The 15,012-nt window shown below is 38.8% G+C and overlaps 1 protein-coding gene across 1 annotated transcript in view; it reads left to right on the top strand.

Moving 5' to 3' along the window:
• Positions 1–10,449, top strand: part of LOC101944737 (uricase-like) — a 30,894-nt gene extending 20,445 nt beyond the window's left edge. Inside the window, exons 3-8 of the mRNA XM_024103821.3 lie at positions 423–539; positions 665–743; positions 4,546–4,732; positions 5,387–5,510; positions 5,959–6,042; positions 8,614–10,449. Of these exons, the coding sequence (XP_023959589.1) occupies positions 423–539; positions 665–743; positions 4,546–4,732; positions 5,387–5,510; positions 5,959–6,042; positions 8,614–8,694 (672 nt within the window). The 3' untranslated portion in view covers positions 8,695–10,449. The remainder of the gene's footprint in view (positions 1–422; positions 540–664; positions 744–4,545; positions 4,733–5,386; positions 5,511–5,958; positions 6,043–8,613) is intronic.
• The last annotated feature ends 4,563 nt before the right edge of the window (positions 10,450–15,012 follow it).

Below are 15,012 nucleotides of genomic sequence, written 5' to 3'. Positions count from 1 at the left end.
CAAGTTCTCAGTCCAATTAATGAAATCCCATCTTTAGCTTTTATCCTTGTTCAGTTCTTATTATTGAATCAGAGCACCCACCCAGAGTGTTTTGACATTATATCTTCTAAGGGTCAGGTTCTAGTAGTGACTTTTTTCAATCTAGTGATTCCAGCTTGCTCTGTCCTTTCCTTGATGTGAGTCCTACTTTATGTAAGGCATAAGGGATCTCTGACAAAATATGACTTTTTAGCTCCTATTGCAATTTAGAGTGCATTTTGCTCAGGTGTTTGACAGACATTGACTTTATACACCCAGAACTGAATGGCATCCATATTGGCCACAAAATCCATTTTTATCCACAACATTTACAGTGATCTGGACCTGTATGCCAATATACATTATGTAACTGGTGCCCTCTAAGATGTTATTTGTTTTCTTAGATTGAAACTATAGAACAATTTGCCCTGGATATCTGCAATTACTTCATTTCCTCATATTGTCATGTGGTGTACGTCAAGGCGTATATTCAAGAGACACCATGGCGGCGTGTAGAACAGGTATATAAAAATGCTAGTATAATGCAGTACATATATTCTGGATAATTGTTTCTCTCAGTTCATTTTTTAAAAGTTATACTACAGTGCACTGCAGTTTTACTTACATGTGTGTTTTTAATCTGTAGAATGGAGTTCCCCATGCCCATTCCTTTATCTTTGTTCCTGAAGGAATTCGCTTTTGTGAAGTTGAACAGTGTCAGGATGGTGAGTAAATAATTTATAATTTTCCAGCAGCATCATTACTTCTTCCTTAATGTCTCTATTGATTCAAAACAGACAGGTTTAGGGATAGTAGCAGGAGTTAAAGGGCTTAGGACACAGTCAATGGTTCCTTGTAGTGCTAAAACAAAGAAAGTGGCACATAAAATTTTTTACTATGGATCTGATCCTGTGTCCTTGTTCACAGAATCATGGGTGAGCAAGTAATGTGGGATCCAGACTTCTATTTATATAGTTCTCCTAAACACATAATAATTACAATTGTTCACAAAGCACTAATACTTCATAAACTGACAGGACTTAATTGTCTTCTGAAAATAAGCTGCTTAAACTAATACACTGTAGTATAGCCTACAATTTGACTATTATTATTACACTAACAGTCAATATTCAGCCAAAGACAGAAAATGTAAGTCCAACTGCCTAGTTTGCATTAACACTGCAAAGCCCCATGGATAAGCCCTGGCTTTATTTTTAAAAAGATGCAATTTCAGCATTACAAATCAGGCCCAACTGTCAGAAGGACCTCAGCCTAACCTCTAAAATTGCACCCATACCTCTGTGCAAGCAATTTTTCATGTGTAAACATTCAAATGTGTGCATGCAAATGCTGTATTTCTTGCATAACCAAAACGTCCATTGACTTCAGTCAGAGTTTTGGAATGCTTAAGAAATGCAGGATTTAAGGCTGCATTTGCATATGTCAATTAGGATATTGTGTGTCTGACTACTAATCTGAATGTATAAATTCCAGTTTATTGCTGTGACTGCCAACAAGAGTGCCAGTTAGAGCCAAATGTGTTGGTATTTTCGGTGATATGGGTGTATTTTAGGTGATATGAAGATGTAATGCTGGGAATTGGACTGAAATCACTATAGTGTAAAGCACAATGAGACTACAGTTTCTAGGCACTACTCTGATACAAATACTAACAACAGACTCCTTAACTACAGAACAACCACCACCAGATAGTAGCAACCCTTAATTGCTGATGACTGAGGCAGGATTCAAACTTGTAACCTAGAGATAAAAGGCTCTGTAGCCCATTACCAATCCTATGAAACATCCAGTCTCCTTCCTGTTTCACAGTTTTGTTAGACCTGGAAAGAAATTGGCCATGCAGCTACCAGGGGCTTTTCTTGCGGCCACAGCCTCCTGGGCAGTGATTGTGTAACCCACACGCCTCCTGGGTGTTCTGTCCGATCTAATGGCACTGAAACTACTGAGACTGAGACTGAGACTGAGAGAGAGAGAGAGATTAACGAGTTTGCTCTACAGCCTTAGCTAACAACATATGGCTTTTAGCTCATGCAGTAGAAGCTCATGCACTAAGGTCCAGAGGCCCCAGGTTCGATCCCACCTGCCGACAACTGGGGTCTGTTGGTATTACAAGAGGGGGCTCATCCAGGATTTTAACTGGAAGTCTCTGAAGCTCAGGACACACTTCCTCAACTAGGGGAAGTATGTAACCCTCCTGAGTGTGGTGTTCTGTCCTATCTAGTGGCACCAAGCCCACTGGCAAGAGTAATAGTAATAGCATAAAATAGGATATTGATAAACATTGCATAGGAGCTCAGACATTATTGTAATGAGTTTAAGATGATAGATAATGTGAAAATCACTGAGATAGAATAAAAATAGACCTCATGATTAGAATAGGTGAGATATTATTTTTATACAAAAAATGTCAAATTTTAGTAAAACAAACAACCCTCCCAAACAATAACAAACCCACCCCCCGCAAAAAAAAAACCCAACACAAAAACATATTTTTGTTTTTCTGCGAAAATGGTGCAACAAAATCTCAATATTTTATGTGGAGCACAAACAGTTTTCATGAAAAATGTTGTTTGGTTGAAAACTCAATTATCTGTCAAAAACAGTTTTGATGGAAAACTTCCAACCATCCACTACTCACAATGCCATTTTTACACAATCATTTTTCAGAGTGTAAGCACCCTTCAAAGACTATACCCCATTGCCATTGCCCTGAGCCATCCAGTCCCTACCAGCAGAAAGAAATTTATCCTTATCTGGTTTAGAAGAACAGACTCCCTTTTGGACCTGTAGCGTCTCAGTTTTGGAGACATCTTGGTGTAGTTTCAAGGTTGGTGTCGCATGCTTTACATATGTCATATTGCTATGTATGTGGGGCATGTGCTTCTCCAGGGCTTAAAAAAATGAAATACCTCTCAACTGTCACTAGTGATAATTCTTAAGTATCTTAGGGTATGTCTACACTACCCTCCGGATCGGCGGGCAGCGATTGATCCAGCGGGGATCGATTTATCGCGTCTAGTCTAGATGCAATAAATCAACCCCTGAGCGCTCTCCTGTTGACTCCTGTACAGACGCTCTCCGGGTTATGCAAACATGACTTACGCAAATCCGCACTTACAGAAAAAGTTTCGTAAGTTCCCTAAGCTTTTTTTTTCCCCGCACGGGTATACGTCCCCGACTTACGCAAAATTCAACTTACACCAGGCATTCCAGAATGGAATGCTTGTGTAAGTCAGGGAGCGTCTGTACTCCAGCACCGCGAGAGGTGCAGGCAGAGTCGATGGGGGAGCGGCAGCAGTCGACACACCAGACATCACGGTAAGTCAATCTAAGTACGTTGACTTCAGCTACGTTATTCACGTAGCTGATGTTGCGTAACTTAGATTGATTCCCCCCCCCAGTGTAGACCAGGGCTAAATGGAAAGCCTTATGCAGATCAACCATTCAAACCTGAAAGAGGTTTAATTGTTACCTGAGATCAAACAAACAACTAGCTTCTCTTGCTCAGAAAAATTTTAGTCCTATAGTGAAACAAAACATAATCAAAAGGATTAGACATCTGAAACATCCCAGGGTGGTCACAGACTCATAGACTTGAAGGCCAGAAGGGATGATCATGATAATCTAGTCTGACCTCCTGCAGGCCCATAGAACCTCACCCACCCACTCCTGTAGCAGACCCATAAACTCTGGCTGAGTTACTGAAGTCCTGAAATCATCAGTTAGATCCTGAGCATGCGGAGGGAAAGAATTCTCTGTAGTAACTCAGAGCCCTCCCCTCTAGTGTCCCATATCTGGTCATTGGAGATATTTGCTAATAGCAGTTGCAGATGGGCCATATGCCATTGCAATGCCATCATAACTTCCACTCCCTATACTTGTGAAGTGCAGTCTTAAAACAAGTTAGGTTTTTTGCCCTCGCTACACCGCTTGGAAAGCACTGACGGTTAGAAACCTTCATCAAATTTCAAACCTAAACTTGATCTTGTCCAATTTATATCCATTACACCAACATTGGCCCTTAACTTAAATAACTCATCTCCCTCCCTAGTGTTTATCCCTCTGATGTATTTATAAAGAGCAATCATATCTCCCTTCATCCTTTGTTTTGTTAGGCTAAACAAGCCAAACTCCTGAAGTTTCCTCTCATTCAAAAAATCTTCTCAAATTAAAAAGTCAAGAAATCTGGGTGGTATTGCGATAGGTATGATCTTCTTATTGACTTTAATGGGGCTTGGATCAGGAGCGTGTCTCTCCTTAGAGGAAGGGCTTAGCACCTTTCAGGATCAAATGCTAACTTCTAAAGTTTAGAAGTTGGATATCAGCTACCTAAGTGTGTGTAGAAAATAATTTTAAACAATACCTAAGTATCACACAAATACATACAATTGCAGCTTGGGGTGACTGCTGTATGGCTATGGAACTGACCTCTCCCCTGCCAAAGAGTTCCCGTCTTCCTGCATGAATAGGAGCTCACGTTTTCTTTCTGATATTTTTGGATCACAGGCTGTCCACTTATTTCTTCTGGAATTAAAGATCTGAAACTTAAGAAAACAACACAGTCTGGCTTTGAAGGCTTCCACAGGGACAAATACACCACACTGCCTGAGACGACCGACAGGATTTTAAGTGCAGAACTATTCTGCAAGTGGTGCTATGGCGAGTGCCAAGATATTGACTTTGACTGTGTATGGTACGTACTGAATTGAATTATGTCTGCTGGCAAATGTATTATTCTAGACTCCCTCTAAAGAAACAAACCAACCCTCCACGTGCAGTAGGCACTGCACAGACCGTGCCCAAAAAGCAACCACAGTTTGCTTTTTGTCACAATTAAAACTGCCTTATTTAAATTCTCTGGGCCTGATTTTCACAGCTGCTGAGCACCCACAGCTCCCATTGACTTCAGCTGAAGTTGTGAGTGTTCAAGTGTTTCTGAAAATAAGGCTCGGAGTGGTAGATTGTCAGTTGGTGTGAACTGGCGTAGCTCCAATGTGGAGTTGTGTCAATTTACACCAGCTGATGATCTGGACTGAGCAGTTTGTATTTGAATGCAGAGCACCTCTGCAAAATATGAAGTTGCATCAAATTTGTTAAATACCTTAAATAAAATGCTTATTTCCAGAATTGTAAGATTGGGGGTAGGAAGGCTGGGGAGAAATTGGGGGAAGTGGCAGGGGAGCGGGCTTAGTATAAACCTTGTGTTATATCTGGTGTTAGGAAGATGCAGAAAGCTACAATAATAACCAAACAAAATATTAGAGAGAAAAAAAGACAAGCATAACAGCAATTAATAAAATGCTTCATCGGTAATTTTAGATCTTTACTTTCATACAATATTTTTAAGGGATATTGTTCACGAGAGTGTCCTTGAGGCATTTTCTGGGCCACCTGACTGTGGGGAATACTCACCCTCTTACCAGAAGACTGTCAATGATATTCAGATGCTCATCCTGGCAAGAGTTCCTCAGGTATCTTTTTCACCATTTAATATTTAGCTCATAGAATAAATACGGTAGTGCGGTCCACTGAGAAGCTCAGGCTGAGCCCATGTGAGTTATATGGTATTTGGTCTAGATAAACTAAGTAAAACATGAAACTGCCTGAAGACGCAGCTACCAGTTTTGAAAACTGAGAATGCAGACAAAATACCAACCTGGTGAGGTGCAGAGCACTTCCTGTCAAGATAATGGGAGTGAAGGGCACTCAGCACTTCACAGGAGTAGGCTCAGAAAGAAAAGGAAAAAATGCTACAGAATAATGTTCAAGTGTTTCTAAAATGGGTCTATTTTATCCTCTCCGCTCCCCTTCCTTTTGTGATCGTTCAATTGCTTTTCTTTACAACTAATGAAAAATTTATTAGATTGTCATGTTTGAAAGTAGCGTGACCAATTGAGGACACCATTTTTATGGTTTCAGATAGAGGAGACTGAAGTCATCTTGAACAACATTCACTATTTTGTCACAGACTTGAAGAAACTGGGATTGACCAATGAAAAGGAGGTGAGGAGATGTTTAAAATATTAAACGTACAGAATCATCTAAAAAACTCAATCCACTGCAACAGGCACAGTACCCAGATAATGTCTGTACAATAGAATTAAGGGATCAATCATCACAATATGAGGCTAAGGGTGGGGAAAAGGAAGTCTCTCTGTCCCTGTCTCATAAAGTTCAATCTCTTCTCACTTATACTGATGTAAATTGAAAGTAAAGCCATTGAGGTCAGCAAGCGAATTCTTGACCCCAGTGTCACTCATTTGTACTGCTCTGGTCTTGCAAAGGGGTTATAAAAACTAGTTTAACTGGCTTCCTATGCATTCCCTCTGGTGATATAGGGCCAGTGTACTGACTGGTGAAGGAAAGGGGGTGTGGTCAGAGCACTGCAGTATTAATGAATATGTCTCAAAATGCAGTTATAAACAAGGAATCTTGACTGAGTCGGTCTGTTTCTGGTGGAGTCCCACAGATTTCGGTTCTTGGCCTTACACTATTTAACATTTTTATCAATGACTTGGAAGAAAACATAAAATCACCACTGATAGTTTCCAGATGATTCAAAAATTGGGGGAATTGCAAATAATGAAGAGGACAGAATACTAATTCAGAATGATCTGGATCGCTTGGTAAACTGGGTGCAAGCAAACAATATTCATTTTAATACAACTAAACATAAATGTATACATCTAGGAACAAATAATGTAGGACATATTTACAGGATGGGGGATTCCTGAGAAGCAATGTCTCTGAAAAAGATTTGGTGGTTGTGGTGGATAATCAGCTGAACATGAGCTCTCAGTGCGACACTGTGGCCAAAAGAGCTAATGCAAGCCTGGGATGCCTAAACAAGGGAATCTTGAGTAGTAGAGAGGTTATATTTAATAGGCAGCAGGTTTAAAACAAACAAAAGGAAGTATTTCTTCACACAATGCATAGTCAACCTGTGGAACTCTTTGCCAGAGAATATTGTGAAGGCCAAGACTAACAAAGGGTTCAAAAAAGAATTAGATAAATTCATGGAGGATAGGTCCATCAATGTCTATTAGCCAGGATAGGCAGGGGTGGTGTCCCTAACCTCTGTTTGCCAGAAGCTGGGAATGGGCGACAGGAGATGGATCACTTGATGATTACCTGTTCTGTTCATTCCCTCTGAAGCACCTGGCATTGGCCACCATTGGAAGACAGGATATTGGGCTAGATGGATCTTTGGTCTGAGGCAGTATGGCCATTCTTATGTTCTTACATTACCTCTGTGTTTGGCAGTGGTGTGACCACTGCTGGAATGCTGTGTCCAGTTCTAGTGCCCACAATTAAAGAAGGATGATGATAAATTGGGAAGGGTTCCTAAAAGAGCCGTGAGAATTATTAAAGGATTAGAAAACATGCCTTAAAGAGAGAGGCGATGTCTACACATACAGGACTGCAGTGGCGCAACTGCGCTGCTGCAGCACGTCTGGTGAAGATGCTCTGTGCCAAAGGGAGAGAGCTCTCCCATCAGCATACTAAAACCTCCATGAACAGCAGAAATGATGTCGGCATGGCTTATTCACACCCCTGAGCAACATAAATTATGCCGACATAAGCTGTAGTGTAGACATACCCATGGACTCAAAGAGCTCAATCTATTTATCTTAACAAAGACAAAGTTAAGTGGTGACTTGATTACAGTCTACAAGTATTTACATAGGAAACAAATATTTAATAGTGGGCTCTTCAGTCTAGCAGAGAAAGGTACAACACAACACAACCCCGTGGCTAGAAGTTGAAACTAGACAAATTCAGACTGGAAATAAGGTATAAATTTATAACAGTGAGGGTAATTAACCACAGGAACAATTTACCAAGGGTCATGGTGGATTCTCCATTGCTGACAATTGTTAAATCAAGATTGGATGTTTTTCGAAAGTATCTGCTCTAGGAATTATTTTGGGGAAGTGCTACGGCCTGTGTTATACAGGAGGTCAGACTATCACAATGATCCCTTCTTGTCTTGGTATCTATGAATTTTTTCCAGAACTCCCCAGCTGCCAGAACACCCCTCTGATATTTTGTTGCAGCTGGGAACAAGTTAGAACTGGGCACAACTCACGAATTTTGTGTGGGGCAAGGATGGAAAGTGGTGTAAAACATTTATACACCTTTCCCCCAGTGGCTCTTGTGCTGCCCAGGTCCAGCTGAGGAGCCGACCTGATGAAGTTACACTGATGCAAACTGGGTATAAGTGAGAAGATAATCAGGCTATTTGATTTTATGATTGCCACTTTTGATAGAGGAATGGATTAGTCTTCCCTTGTTCTCTGTTCTCCTCAGGTCTGAGTCCCCTTCCCTCACTACTCTTATCCTGGCATCCTCTAAATAGCCAGGATAGGTCTGCTCCTGCTCCCATTTAAGTCCATAGCAAATGTCCCAATTGACTTCAATAACGTCAGGAATAGTTCCTGTGGGTTTGATCTTATGATGGGTTGAGTGCCCTCAGGTTCGAATGAATATTGATTTTAGTTCTATGATACCTCTGAAGCTAACGGACACTCCAGCTGGAGAAGAGTTATTTATGTGTATGTCATTTATGTTCAGGTTCTGATCCCAGTGGACACTCCCTATGGTTCTTGTACATGCGTACTCCGTAGGAAGAAGTGCTTAGAAGAGCAAGCCTAAAATACAAGAGATGAGAAGCAATGTCAGTGAATTGGATGGATGTTTCAACAGGGAACAAACTAAACATTTGCGCTCCATTCACACATATAAGATGAATTTACCATGTGGCTTTCGTTTCAGAATGTATCCATTCTATTCATTGATCTTTTTGTATATTGCCTGATCTGGGCCTCCACAAATTACAGAGATTGGGATTTTGAAAGGAGCCTAAGGAATTCAGATTTCCAAATCCCATTGAATCTCCATAGGATTTGTGTACATAATTCTCTTGGGCTACTTTGAAAATCCCAGCAAGAAATATTAAAATCAGTTCATTAGAAAAGAACTATTTTCAGGCGTATGATGAAAGTTTCAGTTAACCAGTTAATGTCTCCAATGTGCTTTACTCATTTAAAATCCTAAATAGGTTCTATAAATTATTATTTATTAATGTTTGTGCATTAATGCATTGTATTAACAAAATTAATGTATAATCATGAGAGCAAATCTTTAGGTGGTGTAAACTGGCATGACTTCAGTGGATTACACTAATTTACACAGCCGAGGGTCTGGTTCAATATTGTAAATTTAATAAGGCAGAATTATTACTTGTATTTCCAATGCAAATTAAAATGGACCCAGCTTTCTTCAAGAAGCAAATGATGAAATAAAACAAAATTCTACCTACCTATATATTATATTTTCTTTACAATATTAATAGTACAGATGTGGACTAATTTCTATGTAAGTATTCCTATTACACAGTTGCCACATTATTGCTAATCAAATAAACAGCTGTGGGGAGGGGATTATGCAGCTGTATAATTACTTTTGTGTTAATCACTGAAATGTTTAAAGGTATTGGGCTATCTCTGTGGGGTTCTTGAAATCTTCTTCTTTAATTTCATTTGTTGGTACTTTTGAGCAGGCAGGAGGCAGGAGTCAATCCAAGAAGTGAACTATTGCTTTTTTGTGGAAAAAATAGGCATATTGTTTAAAATATTTAGTTACTCCAGGACATAGCTTTGAGCAAAGATATTAAATAGCAAAATCAGCTAATCTTATTCCTACATGTTCACAACTTGCAACTAACACATGCACAACATAAATCTTGCTCAACTCTAGTCATCTTGTAAGTGCTACTTTTAGTTTCCAAGGACAGAATTTTAAAAGCAATTTAATGACAGGAGCTTAAATTCAGTGGGATTTCTGCCTAAATCTCTTAGGCATGCTTGAAAATCTCACCCCAAAAGACGTTGCGCATTATACTTCTCATTCAATACATTTAGACTTATTTTTCCCTACTGGATCTGATCATGTGCTTTGGGTAGCAATAAAAATTGGGGAACACATCCTGAATTGGGTGCTTGGGAAACTGAGGTTGCTTGCAACGTAGGAGCATCTCTCTCTCTCTCTTTTGCACAAAAGAATTCAGCTGCTTGCCTTAAAATCACATGAAATTGGAGGACAGCCATTGCTCATCACCATATGTCACCTCCTTAAAGACAATAGGACTAATTACACCAAGGGATGAATTTGTTCCAGATGGGCTGTTATTTGCCTGAACTGCTCACTAGTTGACCTGACTAGTTTGGTCTGTAGTACTTTTAACTCTGTGTTGGGACATTCCTTTCTTCTTTCTGTGAAGTTTATTGTATTACACTTGAGAGTTTCAGATCTTTACTATTCTTCTGCATTATAATTTCATGACTGCCTGGGCTTTTAGTGTATCTATGTAACTTCTAATGGGAAAATAAAATGCAAAGTTAAAAAAAAGCTGATTATTGGCCATTTATTCAATGAGAGATGAGGCCATATGGATTTCATTCAAATGAATACATACTAGATAATATTACTAACATTAATTTTAGACCATTCCCAGAAAAGATGATCCACCTCTCCTATTTGAGAAAAAAAGCTGAGGGATCCTCCTGAACATTTCATTACCACCTTGTCCTAGCTTAAACAAGTCATTTATTGTCTGTGGACAGCCTGCTCATTGCTGTTAGACTAACTTAATGGAAGAAATAACGCAGGAAGAAAACAACAAAATCCCTATTCAGACTTCCTATTGATTCTGAACACACATCATTACTCATGCCATACAGTGTCTCTAGAACTCTGTAGCTGTGCAGATTAGCTCAGATTTGTAAAGGTATTTAAGCAGTGCTCTGCTCATAGCTGCAAGGCCTAAGAGCCAGATTTTTCAAGGTATTTGGATGCCTATCGCTCACTGATTTCAATGGCAGTTAAGCACCTACATACTAGGGCTGTTGATTAATCGCAGTTAACTCATGCGATTAACTAAAAAAAAATTGCAATTAAAAAAATTAATCACAATTAATCGCACTGTTAAATAATATACATTTATTAAATTTGAAATAAATTGACATTTATTAAATATTTTTGGATGTTTTTATACATTTTCAAATATATTGATTTCAATTATAACAGAATACAAAGTGTACAGTGCTCACTTTATTTTTTTTATTACAAATCTATGCATGTAAAAATGACAAACAAAAGAATTACTCTTTTTCAATTCACCTCATACAAGTACTGTAGTGCAATCTCTATCATGAAAGTGGAATTTACAAATGTAAGGTTTTTTTGGTTACATAACTGCACTCAAAAACAAAACAATGTAAAACTTTAGAGCCTACAAGTCCACTCAGTCCTACTTCTTGTTCAATCACTAAGAAAAACAAGTTTACATCTATAGTTACACTTGCATCTAAGTTTACATCTGCCCACTTCTTAATTACAATGTCCCTTGAAAGTGATTGCATGGCACTGTTGTAGATGGTGTTGCAAGATATTTAAATGCCAGATGCACTAAAGATTCATATGGCTCTTCATGCTTCGGCCATCGTTCCAGAGGACATGCTTCCATGCTGATGACGCTCGTTAAAAAAAATAATGTATTAATTAAATTTGTGACTGAACTCCTTGTGGGAGAATTATATGTCTCCTGCTCTGTTTTGACCAGCATTCTGCCACATATTTCATGTCATAGCAGTCTCGGATGATGACCCAGCACATGTTCATTTTAAGAACGCTCACTGCAAATTTGACAAAATGCAAAGAAGATACCAATGTGAAATTTCTAAAGATAGCTATAGCACTTGACCCAAGATTTAAGAGTCTGAAGTGCCTTCCAAAATCTGAGAGGGATGAGGTGTGGCACATGCTTTCAGAAGTCTTAAAAGAACAACACTCCGATGTGGAAACTAAGGAACCCAACCATCAAAAGAGAAAATCAACCTTCTGCTGGTGGCTTCTGACTCAGATGATGAAAATGAACATGCGTTGGTCTACACTGCTTTGGATTGTTATTGAGCAGAACCCATCATCAGCATGGACACGTCCTCTGGAATGGTGGTTGAAGCTCGAGGGGTTATATGAATCTTTAGCGCATCTGGCATGTAAATATCTTGTGACACCGGCTACAACAGTGCCATGCAAATGCCTATTCTCACTTTCAGATGACATTGTAAACTAGAAGCAGGCAGCATGATCTTCTGCTAATGTAAACAAACTTGTTTGTCTGAGCAACTGGCTGAACAAGAAGTAGGATTGAGTGGACTTGTAGGCTCTAAAGTTTTACATTGTTTTGTTTTTGAATGCAGGGTTTTTTTGTACATAATTCTACATTTGTAAGTTCAACTTTCATGATAAAAGGATTACACTGCAGTACTTGTATTAGGTGAATTGAAAAAATACTATTTTTTGTTTTTCACAATGCAAATATTTGTAATCAAAAATAAATATAAAGTGAGCACTGTACACTTTGTATTCTGTTTTGTAATTAAAATCAATATATTTGAAAGTGTAGAAAACATCCACAAATATTTAAATAAATGGTATTCTATTATTAACAGTGCGTTTAATTGCGATAAATTTTTTAAATTGCTTGACAGCCCTACTAAATACCTTTAAAAATCCATTCTTAGACCTTGCCCTGAGGAGCAGAGAAAAATCTGGGCCTAAGTGACTTAGAAGACTAAGTTTCATTTTTAAAAGTGACTGAGACACATGGGATCCCAAGTCTCACTGAAAAGCAAACTTGGAGTTAGCCGTCTAAATCACTTAGGCTTTGTGACACTGAGCAGAGTAACACCCGAATACATTTACAAATCTGGACCTTTGTGTTAGGCGGGCAACAGACTGATGAGTAGAAAAGTGCCAAACATCTAACAAAAACTCATGAGAGAAGAGGTGTTATCCCTGATCTCCTGACCAAATTCTATGGATCATTACATTCTACCTACATAAACTCCTACACAGTTTTAACTGGGAAAGTGCACAGGAGCAGGCCCATCATTTATAAAGCTCTTTCAGAACCTTTTAGATGAAAGGTGAAATGTAAGGTAAATGTAAATCACTACCATTAAAAATAGGTTGCCTAGCACTGTTCCTCTCTGCCAATTATAAAAATGGTGGAATGTGAAGTCTTCCACCAAAATTCCCTCCAAAATAATTTCCTTGGCTGGGGTTTGGACCTTGCATGTTTGGTTCTATCCACCCATGTAGTTCACTAGTGACCTATGGAGTCTTGCAGACTGGAGCCCAGAACCTATAATTAAAACCTAAGGGGAGTTTCACACATGCACACAATGGTTCCTACCATTTTGGTTTCCATTCCTGTAGCCCCCAGCATCTGGCCAGTCCTAATAGCTGGCCAGGAAGGTCTCACTACAAACCCCATCAACCACTGTTCAACCTCCAAGTACAACCAACTTTATATAAAGAAGTGTGTGTACAGACAGATTTTGTTAACTGGGCTAACAAAGATGAAAGAGATGAAATCCATTTTCAAATAAGTACAATTGCTGTCTGTAAATTGGCCATATCACAATCAGAATTCTATACTCTACATAGCTAACTATGAGGCCAGGAAAATAAAATATAACATTTAACCTTTTTAATATCATTGGGCAAGTTTATTGCAGCTTGTTAGATCTTTAAGGAAAAAACCTGTTCACTTCCAAACTCCTTTTTATCTTTGAACATTTGAATAGCACTGTATCCAAAGATCTGAGTTCAGAGTCATTTTCCACATGAAGCAAAATAAAAGTAAAATAAAAGCAATATCCTGCCCTCATATTTTTGTCTAAATGCCAGAAATATGATCATAAGATGAACTGAGCTGCTCTATGATTTCCAATTTCCAATAAAACTACAAAGTCCCAGTCTCACCATGGGACACCTAACAGACCAGACCTGCTCCTGAGGAGAGAAACTGAATCACACCAGACCCGTAGGATATGAGCCTACCTAGACTGGACCACATCTAAAGATAGCAGCTGGGCTAAATCAGAAAAGGGGAGACAAAGCAGCATGAAGCATGGGATGATTTAGCTGGGAATTGGTCCTGCTTTGAGCAGGGGGTTGGACTAGATGACCTCTTGAGGTCCCTTCCAACTCTGATATTCTATGATTCTATGAAGCAGAGCAGATCCTCATAGAAGGGAGGAGCCAGTCCTCTCTAAATCCTTGGGGTTTCTTTACCTGTTGGTCCAAAGCCTGTCTTTGTAATCATGCACTGGTAAACAGCAGATCTAGGCAAGGGCTAACACATCTTAATTTCTTGCAGAAATACCTGCATTGCTCGGAGAGCAACTGTGCTGTGCTGTGTGGGAAGCAGACGCCAGTGCCTTTTTGTAGTGGTAATTAGGCATGGCTTGTACTACATTAATAAAACATACCTGCTTGTACTGTAGAAAAAGAGTTTATCCGACACTGGGAGTATGATTAATTTCTATCCAAATATTTTATTAACTTTTGTCTTTTCATGAAGTTTCTTTGTTTTCTGTTAATTGTTATTAAATATTTTTTGTGTAGTATAGGAGTGGCTTCTAGGTAATAAATAGGACTGGGTGTAGAATTCATAGCAAATAATTTTAAATTGCATTTTGCCTCTTTATCTGTTTGCGAATGGCTCACAAACAACTGGAAATTTCCAGTTTGTCCCAAATTATTCACCAGGTAATTCCTACAAATAACTGTTTGATTGTAGATTGTTTCTGAACAGTTTGTGTTGTGTAGCAGGTCAGATTAAATAATCATAATGGTCTCTTCTATTCTTAAATTCTAGAACTCTAAGAAACATCAACAGAAGAGCAGAAAACCCCCTATAAAATATTTAAAAGGAATTTTAAAATAAATCTGACATATTTAAAGGGTGCTTTATCGGAAATTGTAATTTTAAAAAACAAATTATCAGTAATTTAAAACAAATTAGTTAACAGATTTCAGAGTAGCAGCTGTGTTAGTCTGTATCCGCAAAAAGAACAGGAGTACTTGTGGCACCTTAGAGACTAACAAATTTATTAGAGC

The sequence above is a fragment of the Chrysemys picta genome, chromosome 8 (assembly GCF_011386835.1).
Source record: "Chrysemys picta bellii isolate R12L10 chromosome 8, ASM1138683v2, whole genome shotgun sequence".
NCBI classification, from domain to species: Eukaryota; Metazoa; Chordata; order Testudines; family Emydidae; genus Chrysemys; species Chrysemys picta.
The sequence above is the reverse complement of the archived record's forward strand: the minus strand, read 5'-3'. Positions and strand labels throughout refer to the sequence as shown.